Genomic DNA, 13,638 nt, shown 5'->3' on the forward strand with positions numbered 1-13,638 from the left:
TAGAAATGAACAGTATCCATATTAGGGCTTAATTGATTATTTTTTGATCATCTAGACAAAAGTCAGCAAACTACAGCCAGAACTACATTAGAGGGCCAAATCTAGTGCTCCCTCCTGAGTCCTCACTCCAATTTGTATGCAGTCATAAGAATGATTTTTACAATTTTTTTGGAGGGGGGTAGGCAGGGCAATTGGGGTTAAGTGACTTGCCCAGGGTCACACGGCTAGTATGTGTGTCAAGTGTCTGAGGCTGGATTTGAACTCAGGTCCTGATTCCAGAGCCTGTGCTCTACTCATTGCAGCCCCGATTTTTATGTTTTGAAATAAAGTTTTATTGTATTTGACAATTTAAAAAACATTCTCAGCTACCAGCCATGCAAAAATAGGTGGGGCCAGATTTGGCCTTCCTCTATAGTTTGCTCAGCCCTGGGTTAGTCTTGGTAAAGTGATGGAGAAAATTGTAATAATGTAAATTAAACTTAGAAGTGTGTCATGCTTATACTTCTCCTTCAGAGAGCCAACTGTTAAACATTTACCACACACTGCTAATTAAAATATTCCTCCCTTTTCCAGCTACATGTCTGTGTGTGGCTGGATTTTCTTCATATTCTTCAACAAAAACAGCACAACAAATTGAATGCAGAAGCAAATAGGATATCCAGCTATTAAGTAAGACATTAAAAAGTAATGCAAGACGATATAAAACAATGCCATTTTTCTCACTAATTTTTTTTGTTTTGGAAAAATAGTTATTGTTCCTAAAATATGTAACTTATATAAATACATAATGGGTTTATTATTGTTATTTTAAATGAACCAATAATTTTTTTTAAAAAATTATCAGTTTTAATTGAAAATAGTGATAGACATAGTCACATAAACAAGTATTCTGTAGGGTATTTTTCAGAGTAAAAAGGGGTAATTGATAAATGGTCAAAGGATATGAACAGGCCGTTTTCAGATGAAGAAATTAATTTTATCTATAGTCATATAAAAATGCTCTAAATCACTATGGATTAGAGAAATAAAAATTAAAACCACTCTGAGGTACCATATTGCACCTATCATATTGTCTAATATGACAAAACAGGAAAATGATAAATGCTGGAGAAGATGTGGGAAAATTGGAACACTAATCCTTTGTTGGTGGAATTGTGAATTGATCCAACCATTCTGGAGGGCAATTTGGAACTATACCCAAACGGCTATCAAACTGTATGCATACCCTTTGATTCAGCTGTCTCCCTAAGAGATCATGTAAATGGGAAAAGAACACACATGTACAAAAATATTTATTGCAGCTCTTTTTTTTTGGTGGCCAGGAATTGGAAATTGAGGGGCTGCCAATCAATTGGGGAATGGCTGAACAAGTTGTGGTTATGAATGTAATGGAATACTATTGTTCCATAAGAAATGATGAGCAAGCAGACTTCAGAAAAACCTGGAAAGATTTATGTGAACTGAGGGTAAGTGAAGTGAGTAGAACCAGGAAAACATTATATGCAGTAACAGCAACACTGCATAATGACTAACTTTGACAGACTTAGCTCTTCTCAGCAATGCAGTGATTTAAGACAATTCAAAAAGACTCATGATGGAAAATGCTATCCACATCCAGAGAAAGAATTATGGAGTCTGAAAGTAGATCAAATCATATTATTTTTTCTTTTTTTTGTTTTTTCTTTCTCATGGATTTTCCCTTTGCTTCTAATTCTTCTTTAAAACATGACTAATGTGAAAATATGTTTAATATGACTATACATGTATGGCCTGTATCAGATTGTGTGCCATTGTGGGGAGGGAGGGAGAGGAAGGGAGGAGAGAATATTTAAACTCAAAATCTTGTAAATGTGAATGTTGAAAACTAAAAATAAATAAATGTATTTTTAAAAAGAGTGTAAAGGGGTTGTGACACTAGGAAGCTTGAGACCCGCTGATCTAGCCCATTGCACTCATGTATCTATAAAGATATGGAAGTGACTTAACTAGAACACATATATAACAAATGGCAGAGCCACATTTCAAACCAAGATCTTCTGATGGCAAATGAAGTTCTCTTTCATTGTATTATGCTGCTTCCTGTGCTTCCTGCTCTGTTTTTGCCACTCTTAATATTTCATCCTGCTACAGTAACTTTTCCTAAGTAAAAAGAATATATCCCTCATTCAGCATGGGATTAGAGTTCTTCATCTCTCTGAAACTCTGTTCATTTATCAAATGAGAGTTGTCGTAAATGATCTCTAAGTTCCCTTTAAATCTAAATTCTACAATTTTATTCCTCATCTTGGGAAAACCCACTGGTGGCAGGTAGACACTTTACGGTGGTGGCTGAAGCAGTGACTTGAATTTGGAAAGTCTCCAAAGGAGTGCCCCAGGTTATCACAACTGCCTTAGTCAAATCTACATTCAAGTGAATCAGTAGACTGGCATGTTTCTGTCATAGGGGCTCTGATGAATTGATGTGTGGTTAGCACTTGGCTGTTTCTTATCAGAGGTTTAGCTAAAGGCATAGAAAGCATGCTTATCAAATGTATAGATGGCACTAAGGTAGGAAAGAGCTCAAATGGTTGACAAAATCAGAATCCAAAAAGATTTTAAATGGCTAGTACATTAGGTTAAATCTGATTTAATGAAATATAATTACATTACAAAAAAAATTAGATTTTTACTTTTAGTTTTTTTTAAATCAACTTCACACATATGAGATAGGGGAGGTATGACTGGACAGCAGTTCGTCTTAAAAAGATGTGATGGTTGGGGCAGAGCCAAGATGGCAGAGTAGAGGCAGGAACTCACCAGAGCTCTCCCAAATTCCCCTTCAAATGACTTCAAAATGACACTTCAAATTGAATTCTGGAGTGGCAAAGCCACCAAAAGTTCAGTGTGAAAGAATTTTACAGCCCAAGACCACTTAGGAAGTTGGCAGGAGAGGTTTGTCACACCAGGGTGGTGGTTGGGCCCAGAGTGCAGGCCAGGCCAGTAGCAAGCCTTGGAAGTGGTTGTAATAGCAGCATCAACAGCTTTGGGAGTTCTCAACCCACACAGTAAGGGGGTCAGACAACGGATCAGAAACATATTATGGGGATCCTTTGTTGGTGAAGGTTTTAGGACCCTGTTGTATTGCCCGTACACAATTCCGGGGTCAAAAGGAGCCATACCACTTGTGGTTGCTGGGGAGCAGAGGCCTGCTGACAGTTCCAAGGCAGAAAAGATCACTAGCATTTGTGGCTGCAGGGAAAGAAGGTTGTATCCCAGGTAAAGATCAGAGAACAGGCCATGAGAACAGTGACCATTCATCTTCTTAGATCATATCACTTTGGAAGCACCAAAAACTTACAGATCCCCAAAGCTAGCTCTGAAAACGGCAGCAGAAAAAACCTGAAGTTTGAGACAGTGCCCTCTCCACCCTCAAAGTAGGACCCAACTTTAATATAAAGTTAAAAGTCAAGAAATAGACTGGAAAAATGAGCAAACAACAGCAAAAAAAGAATTTGACCATAAAAAAGCTACTATAGTGGTAGGGAAAACCAAGACACAAATTCAGAAGACAACATTGTCAAAACAGTCACAAGCAAAGTCTCGAATAAAAAAATGTGATTTTGATACAAGCCCAAGAAGAATTTCTGGAAGAGCTCAAAAAGATCTTAAAAATTAAATGAGAGATAAAAGAAAAATTGGGAAATGAGAGTGATGCAAGAAAATTATGAAAAGAGAGTCAATAGTTTGGTAAAAGAGGCATAAAAATATTAAATAAAATAATACTTTAAAAACAAAAGTGGTCAAATAAATCTAATGAAGAGAAGAATGTCTTACAAAGAAGAATTGGCCAAATGGAAAAAGAGGTACAAAAATTCACTGAAGAGAGTGACATCATCCAACCCAGTGTGAAAGGTCAATGGAAGTGTGCTGTCTTCCTTTTGGCTCTAGGGGCAACCTGCTTCATGTTGAAATGGGCAAGTTCATGAAACCTGGGAAGGTGGTGCTGGTCCTGACTGGACAGTACTCCAGGCGCAAAGCCATCATCATCAAGAGCATTGATGATGGGACCTCCAACAGGCCCTACAGCCTTGCCTTGGTTGCAGGTATTGACCGTTACCCCCAAAAAGTGACTGCAGCAATGGGCAAAACGAAGATTGCCAAGAGATCAAAAATCAAGTCCTTCATGAAAGTTTATAACTACAATCACCTCATGCCCACCACATACTCTGTGGATATCCCATTGGACAAAACAGTTGTCAACAAGGATGTGTTCTGTGACCCTGCACGAAAATGTAAGGCAAGGAGGGAGGCCAAATTCAAGTTTGAGGAAAGGTACAAGACAAGCAAAAACAAGTGGTTCTTCCAGAAGCTACTGTTTTAGAACTACTGTGTTGGTCAGTAAATAAAATATTTTCTAAAAATGAAAAAAGAATTCACTGAAGAAAAGAATCTTTTAAAAAGTAGAATAGGCTAAATGGAAAAAGAGATACAAGACCTCATTGAAAAAAATAATTCCTTAAAAATTAGGATTGGGCAACTGGAAGGAAAAACAAAGTCAAAAGAATGATAAAAAGAAGAAAATGTGAAGTGTCTCATTGAATAAAACAACTGACTTGGAAAACAGATTAAGAGGGAATTTAAGAATTATTGGACAGCCTGAAAGCCATGATCAAAAAAAAAAAGGCTAGACATTATCTTTGAAGAAATTGCAAAGGAAAACTGCCCTGATAGCTTAGATCCAGAGGTTAAAATATAAATTGAAAGAATCCACTATTTACCCCCTAAAAGTGATCTCAAAATGAAAACTCCCAGGAACATTAAAGCAAAATTCCAGAGTTCCCAGGTCAAGGAGAAAATACTGCAAGCAGCCAGCTAGAAACAATTCAAATATTGTGGAGCCACAGTCAGGATAACATAAGATTTAGCAATTTCCACATTAAAGGTTCAGAGGGCTTGGAATATGATATTCCAGATGGCAAAGGAGCTAGGATTACAACCAAGAATATCCTACCCAGCAAAAGTGACTATAATTCTTCAGGGGAAAAACTGGCTATTTACTGAAATAGAGAATTTTCAAGCATTCCTGATGAAAAACCAGAGCTGAATAAAAAATTTGGTTTTCAAATACAAAACTCAAGAGGTAAAAGGTAAACAGGAAAGGTAAATCATATAGGATTAAATAAAGTTAAAATGTTAATATTCCTATATGGGAAGATGATACTTGTAACTCCCAAGAACTTTCTCATTAATAGGACAGCTTGACAGAATGTACAAATATACATAAACGGAGGGCAAGGGTGTGATTTGACAATGATGGTATGATTTCCAAAACACTTAAAATGAAGGGCTGAGAAAGTGAGATGCACTAAAGAAAGAGGCAAGGGAGAAAATTGGGGGGAAATTGTGGGGAAAATTATCCCACATAAAAGAGGCAATAAAGGAAAAACTTTTATAGTGGTGGGGAAGATGGGGGTTGGGGAAGGATGGTGGCAGGCAATGCCTGAACTTTACTCTCATCATAATTGGCTTAAAAACAGAACTACATACATAATCAGCTGAGTATAGAAATTTTACACTACAGGGAAGTAGGAAGGGAAAGCAATGAGAAAATATAAAGGGGCTGATAGAAGGGAGGGTGGATTAAGGGAAGCAGTGATTAGAAACAAAGCAGCCTTTTGAAGAGGGACAGGGCAAAAAGAGAGAAAGATAAACAGAGGGAAAATAGGATGGAGGGAAATATGTAGTAATCATAACTGTGAATGTGAATGAGTTCACCATAAAACAGAAGTGAATACCAGAATGGATTAAAAACCAGACCGCAGCAATATGTTTTTACAGTAAACTTACTTGAGATAGAGAGACACAGCTGAAGTAAAAAAGGCAGGGTTAGCAATCGTGATCTCTGATCAAGCAAAAGCAAGATCTAGACCTAATTAATAATCAGCGAAACTATATTTTGCTAAAAGGCACCATAGACAGTGAAGTAATATCAACACTAAACATATTCACCAAATGACATAGCATCCAAATTCTTAAAGGAATAGCTAAATATGTTATAGGAGGAAATAGACATTAAAACTATACTAATGGTGGACCTCAACTTTTCCCTCTCAGAACTAGATATGTCTAGCTATAAACTAAACAAGGAAGAAGTCAAGGCAATGAATAGAATTTTAGAAAAGTTAGATATGATAGATTTCTGGAGAAAATTGAATGGGAATAAAAAAGAGTATGAATTTTTTTCAGCTATACATAGCACTTTCACAAAAATTGACCATGGATTAGAGTTTAAAAAGTTCACAACCAAATGAAGAAAAGCAAAATTATTAAATGCACTCTTCTTCAGATCATTATGTAATAAAAATTACATTTAATAAAGGGTTGTGGAAATACTGATTAAAAGTTAATTGGAAACTAAATAATTTAATTCTAAGGAATGAGTGGGTCAAAGAACAAATCATAGAAACAATCAATAATTTCATTAAAGAGAATGATGACAATGAGAACATACCAAAGCCTGTGAGAAGCAGCCAAAGTAGTGCTTAGGGGAAAATATATATCTCTAAATACTTACATAAATAAAATAAAGAAAAAGCAGATCAATGAATTGGGCTTGCAACCAAAAAAACTTACACAAGAATAAATTAAAAATCCCCAATTAATAACCAAATTGTAAATCCTGAAAATTAAAGGAGAGATTGATAAAACTGAAAGCAAGAAAACCATTTAACTAATAAATAAAACTTGGAGCTAATTTTAGAATGCAAATGGAAATTTTGGAGTGGAAAAAAAATAAACCATTGGTTAATTTGGTATAAAAAAGGAAGAAAACCAAATCACCAGCATCAAAAATGCAAGGAGTGATTTCATCAACAATGAAGATGAAATTAAAGTAATTATGAGGAACTATTTTGCCCAGTTATATACCAACAAATCTAACAAAGTGGAATGGATAAATATTTTCAAAAATATAAATTGTCCAGATTAACAGAAGATTACAGAATACTTTAATAACCCTATCACATAAAAATAAATTGAAAAAGCCATAAATGAGCTAAGAAAAAATCCCCAGGACCAGATGAATTTGCAAGTGAATTCTGCTAAACATCTAAAGAACAATGAATTCCTGTACTATGCAAATTACTTAGAAAAATAGGGAAAGGAGTCCTACCAAATTCCTTTTAAAACACAAATATGGTGTTGATGCCTAAACCAGGAAGAGAAACAAAGAAGGAAAACTACAGACCAATTTCCCTTATGAATACTGACTCAAAAATTTTAGATAAAATACAAGCAATGAGATTACAGTAACATATCACAAAAAATCATACACAATGACCAAATGGGATTTATTCCAGGAATGAATGGCTGGTTTAAAATTAAGAAAACTTTTAGCATAACTGACCACATCAATAACAAAAGCAACAAAAACCATATGATTATCTCAACGGATGCAGAAACAGCTTTGACAAAATAAAAATCTCATTCCTGTTAAAAACACTAGAGAACATAGGAATACAGAACATAGGAATAAGGAACATTCCTTAAAATGATAAGTAATATTTATCTAAAACCACCGGAAAGCATTGTCTGAAATTAGGATAAGCTTAATGCCTTCCCAATAAGATCTGAGTGGAAGCAAGGATGCCCATTATCACCAATATTATTTAATATTGTACTAGAGGTGTACTATAGCAATAGGAGAAGAAAAAGAAATTGAAGGAATTAGAATAGGCAATGAGGAAACAAAACTACCACTTTTTTCATGCAATATCATGGTATACCTAGAAAGTCCTAGAGAATCAGTTAAAAAAGTAGTTGAAATAATTAATGACTTTAGCAAAGTGACAGGATATAATATGAACCCTTATAATTCATCAGCATTTCAATATATAACCAACAAATCTAGCAGGAAGAGACAAAAAGAGATCTTTCATTTAACATAACTGCAGACAACATAAAATATTTGGGATTCTACCTGCTAAGACAAACCCAGGAACTGTATGAACACAATTATAAAACATTTTTCACACAAATAAAGTGAGATCCAAACAACTAGGAAAATATTAATTGCTCATGGCTAGGCCTAGCCAAAATAATAAAAATGGCAATTTTACTTAAATTAATTTACTTATACAGTGCCATACCATCAAACTGCCAAAATTATTATATAGAGGTAGGAAAAAATAGAATTCGTCTAGAAGAATAAGGGGTCAAGAATTTCAAGAGAATCAATTTTTAAAAATGTAAGGTGACCTATCAGTACCAGATCTTAAACTGTGTTACAAAGTAGTAATCATCAAAACAATCTGGTACTAAGAAATAGGATGGTGGATCATTGGAATAGATTAGCTACATAATACACAACAATAAATGACCATAGTAATCAACTATTTCCAGTCTTTTCAGAAAAGAACTCACTGTTGCACAAAAATTGCTGGGAAAACTCAAAATTACTTTGGCAGGAACTAGTTATAGACCAACATTCACACTGAATACCAAATTAAGATTAAAATGGGTACATGGTTTTGACATAAAGTATTACCACATAGGCAAGTGAGGGGAGCATAGAAAAATTTACCTGGCATATATAGGGATAAGGGAAGAATTAATGACCAAACAATAAAGAGCATCGTGGGATGTAAAATACATAATTTTGTTTACTTGTCATTAAAAAGTTTTTGCACAAACAAAACACATGCAGCCAAGAATAGAAGAAAAGCCTGAAACTGGGAACACATTTTATAGAAAATTTTCTTGATAAAGGCCTCAAATGTATAGAGAACTGAGTCAAATTTATAGGAATACAATTCATTCCCCAATTGGATCAATGGTCAAAGGACAAGAACATGTAGTTTTCAGAAGGCAAAGCTATCTAAAGTCATGTGAAAAAAATGCTCTACATCGCTATTGATTAGAGAAATGCAAATTAAAACAGCTCTGAGGTACCATCTCACACTTTTAATATTGCCTAATATGAAAGAAAAGGAAAGTGACAAATGTTGGAGAGGATGTGGAAAATTGGAGTTGTGAACTGGCCCAACCATGCTGGAGAGTAATTTGGAACTACGTCCAAAGAGCTATAAAACTATGGATATCATTTGACTCAGAAATACAACTGCTGGATCTATATGTGCTAGGACCTATATATGCAAAAATTTTTATAGTAAATCTTTTAAGGGTGACAAAGAATTGGAAATTGAAGGGATGCCCATAAACCAGTCAATGGCTGAACAAGTTGTGGTATATGATTATGATGGACTACTATTGTGCTATAGGAAATGACAAGCAGGTTGTGTTTAAAGAAACCTGGGAAGACTTAGATGAACTGATACAAAATGAAATGAGCAGGAATGTGCATATATATATATATGCATATATATATATATGTTTAAGTATATATATAAGTGAATGTGAATGTACGTATGTATCTATGTGTATATGTATGTATGTGTATATATATATATGTAAAAGAGAGAGAGCAGACACAGGGTGAGTTGAGGATGAAGAGAAGATATCTAAAAGAAATAAAATGAAATTAAGGGATGAGAGAGTAACATACTGAGAGAGGGAGATAGGGAGAGATAGAATGGGGTGGATTATCTCCCATAAAGGTGGCAAGAGGAAGCAGTTCTATGGGAGGAGGGGAGAGGACAGGTGAGGGGGGAATGAGTGAACCTTGCTCTCATCAGATCTGGCCTGAGGGGGAATACCATACATACTCAGCTGGGTATCTTACCCCGCAGGAAAGAAGAGGGAGGAAGATAAAAAAAAAAATAAAAGGCGGGGGGATGATGGAGTGGAGGGCAGATGGGGGTGGAGGTAATCAAAACAAACACTTTGGAAAGGGGACAGGGTCAAGGGAGAAAATTCAATAAAGCGGGATGGGTTGGGAAGGAGCAAAATGTAGTTAGCCTTTCACAACATGAGTATTGTGGAAGGGTTATACATAATAATACATGTGTGGCCTAGGTTGAATTGCTCAACTTCTTAGGGAGGGTGGGTGGGAAGGGAAGAGGGAAGGGAATTTGGAACTCAAAGTTTTAAAATCAGATGTTCAAAAACAAAAAAACTTTTTGTATGCAACTAAAAAATAAGATACACAGGCAATGGGGCGTAGAAATTTATCTTGCCCTACAAGAAAGGAAAGGAAAAGGGGATGAGAGGGGAGGGGGGTGATAGAGGGGAGGGCTGACTGGGGAACAGGGCAACCAGAATATACGCCATCTTGGAGTGGGGGGGGAGGGCAGAAATGGGGAGAAAATTTGTAATTCAAACTGTTGTGAAAATCAATGCTGAAAACCAAATATGTTAAATAAATAAATTGCATTTAAAAAAAAAAATGAAATGAGCAGAACCAGGAGAACATTGTACACAGTAAAAGCAATATTGTACCGTGATCAATTGTGAATGATTTAGAGCTGTTCTAAGCAAAACCATGATCCAAGACAATTCTGAAAGATTTATGATGAAAAACATCATCCGTTTTCAGAGAATGAACTGATGAAGTCTGAATGCAGATTGAAGTATATTTTTTACTTTATTTTTCTTGGACTTTTTATAACTGTTCTTTTGCAATATAGCTAATATAGAAATATGTTTTGCATGATTGCAAATCTATATCAAATTGCCTGATTCCTCAAGGGGGGGGGGTAATGGAAAAATGGAAGGAGAGAATTGGGAACTGAAAATAAAAAAAAGACACACCTGTTACATTTTTTTACATATAATTGAGAAAAAATAAAATGAGACACTTAAAAATAAAAATTATAGGGGTGTTACACATTTCATGTGTTTTTGGACTTATTCACAGTATTCCTCAGTATGCTGATTTTTTCCCTCTTTTTTGCATTTAAAAATATTAATTCTTATATGGCTTTCTGGAAGGAAGAGGAAGAGGCAGAGGTATATTAAAGATAGTCATGATGATTAAAACAGGAAAGCAATAAAAATTATTTTAAAGAGTTATGGTAGTTTAATGGATTGCAAGTAATATCAGCCAGCAGTATGACAGTGCTTCCTGCCTCCCCCTCCTCCCCCAAAATAATGTAATTTTAGAACAGACAGTCAGTCAATCAGGCATCTATTAAGCACTGTATGCCATGCACAATGCTAAGCAATAGGAATTAATTACAAATAAAACCAATGTTTCTGCCCTCAAGGTCTTTATATTCTTTTTTTTAAACAATAACACATTGAACATTTCTTTTTTTAAGTTTTATTTTTAATTCGTAGAATAAAACAAGCATTTCCATAACATAGTACAATAAAAAAGATGATTGTACATGAAACTGCAAATTTACTATGCACAACTCACTATTCCTTTCAATTATAGAACAATATCATCATGTTAATTTTTTCCCTTTTTTCCCCCTCCCTAGAGATAGCTACTATTAAACACAAATTGTTATACATATATATATATACATATATATGTATACATACATATACATATATGCACATATATGTATTTTACATATATAAATATGTAAAATTATTCTATATATACTTCTATTTATCAGTTCTTTCTTTTGATGCATATAGTATCTTTCTTCATATGTCCTTTATAGTTAATTTGGGTATTTATAATACATGAAATAACTTATTCGCTCAAAGTTGTTCTTAAAACTATATTGCTGTTACTGTATACAATGTTCTCTTTGCTCTGCTCATTTTGCTCTTCATTATTTTGTGCAAATCTTTCCATGTTTTTCAAAAATCATCGAATTTATCATTTCTTATAGCACAGTAGTATTCCATCACAATCATATACCACAACTTGTTCAGCCATTCCCCAACTGATGGACATCCCTGCAATTTCCAGTTCTTTGCCATCACAAAGAAAGCTGCTATCAACATTTTAGAACATATAGTTTCTTTTCCTTTTCCTTTAATCATCTTTGGCAATAGACCGAGTAATGGTACTGCTGGGTCAAAGGGTATAGATAGTTTAATAATTCTTTGGGCATAATTCCAGATTGCCCTCCAAAAAGCTTGGATCATTTTATAATTCCACCAACAACGAATTAGTGTCCCAATTTTTCCACATCCTCTCCAACATTTGTCACTGTTTCCTTCTATCATTTTAGCCAATCTGGTAGGTGTAAAATGATATCTTATGGTTGTTTTAATCTGCATTTCTCTAATCAATAATAATTTAGAGCATTGTTATATGATTATAAATTGTTTTTATTGCTTCATTGGAAAACTGCCTGTTCATATCCTTTGATCTTTTATCAATTGGGGAATGACTCATATTTTCACAGATATGATAAAGTTCTTTATATATTTTGAATATAAGACCTTTATCTAATAAGCAACCTATAAAAATCTCCCCACTTTTCTGCTTTCCTTCTAATTTTGACTATATTTGCTTTCATGTACAAAATCTTTGTAATTCAATGTAATCAAAATTATCCATTTTTTACATAACTTTGTGCTATGTATCTTGTTTATTCATAAATTGTTCACCTATCTATAAGTCTGATAAGTAATATATTCCATGTCCTTCTAATTTTCTTGTAAAATCTCTCTTTATATTTAGACCATGCATCCATTTTGATCTTATCTTGGTAAATGGTCTGAGATATTGGTCCATGCCCAGTTTCTGCCATACTACTTTCCGTTTTCCCAACAATTTTTTAAATCAAATAATGAATTCTTATTCCAAAATCTTAAGTCATTTTACTTGTCACATACAAGGTTATTATCTTAATTTGCTGCTGTAAATTGTATGTCTACTCTGTTCCAAATGGAGGAAGGCAATACATAAAAGGAAGCTGAAAAGGTAATGCTTGGGGAGGGCAAGGTTTTAGGCACCAGAGTATAATGAAGAGGTCCATAGCATAGCCTTATTAAAAATGAAGGGATAGTCTGGGCAACCTCCTTAAAGGTAGGTTCTGGGAGGATCCTTTAACTGAGAGGAAGAGGCCTCAATGCTGAGGGTATTTTTGATATGTGAATTTGTTTCCACAATCTGGCTAGCAGCTGTTGTGGGGGGTGAAAGACCAACACAACCCCAACAACAAGCACGCCACAAAAGCATAGGTTCTTTTGATCTGCTTTAGTAAGGAAAGCAACGTTAAGGGGTTGACAAGCTTACTTTAATTCAGCATACAAATACCATTCACTTAGTTTAGGGGAAAAAATCACCACCCTGAACTTCAGAGCAAAATACAAACAAAGTACAAACATGGACAGACAGACCTTGTCTGATTCAAATCCCAATACATAGTTACCAGAGTTTAACAAAGTCCCAGCATCCGGGTTACAAGCTGGAGGGCTGTTAGCTACAACTGCCCAGAGTCTCCGCATCAGCACACCAGCACAAGTGAGGGCCCTAAACAAATTACAAACATCGACAGACAGACCAAATACAGATTCTTAGTTACCAACATCTAGGTTCAGCCCGGGAGCTCATAACATGATCTGGCCCAAAGTCACTTGCGCCACCACTGCTGTGGATAAGAATTCCAAAGAAGAGAAAGCCAATCCCTGGTTTTATATCTTTTTCAGGGTCAGGGGTGAGTCACACATGCGCCTCACCCACATGACCTAGAATCGTCACAAAGAGGCAACTTAAATCCATGTGGTCTAAAAGCCTCTGCTGTCCCAAACATGTCACTCAAACTCATGTGTAAACTAGGCCCTCCCCTGAGA

At 35.2% G+C, this 13,638-nt stretch overlaps 1 protein-coding gene across 1 annotated transcript; it reads left to right on the forward strand.

Moving 5' to 3' along the window:
- The first annotated feature begins 3,937 nt into the window (after positions 1-3,937).
- On the forward strand, positions 3,938-4,360 carry LOC118831968 (60S ribosomal protein L27-like). The gene has a single exon (XM_036739451.1). The coding sequence runs from the start codon at positions 3,950-3,952 to the stop codon at positions 4,358-4,360; it is 411 nt and encodes a 136-aa protein (XP_036595346.1). The 5' UTR covers positions 3,938-3,949.
- Positions 4,361-13,638: the final 9,278 nt, after the last annotated feature.

This window comes from Trichosurus vulpecula, chromosome 9, assembly GCF_011100635.1.
Source record: "Trichosurus vulpecula isolate mTriVul1 chromosome 9, mTriVul1.pri, whole genome shotgun sequence".
NCBI lineage: Eukaryota > Metazoa > Chordata > Mammalia > Diprotodontia > Phalangeridae > Trichosurus > Trichosurus vulpecula.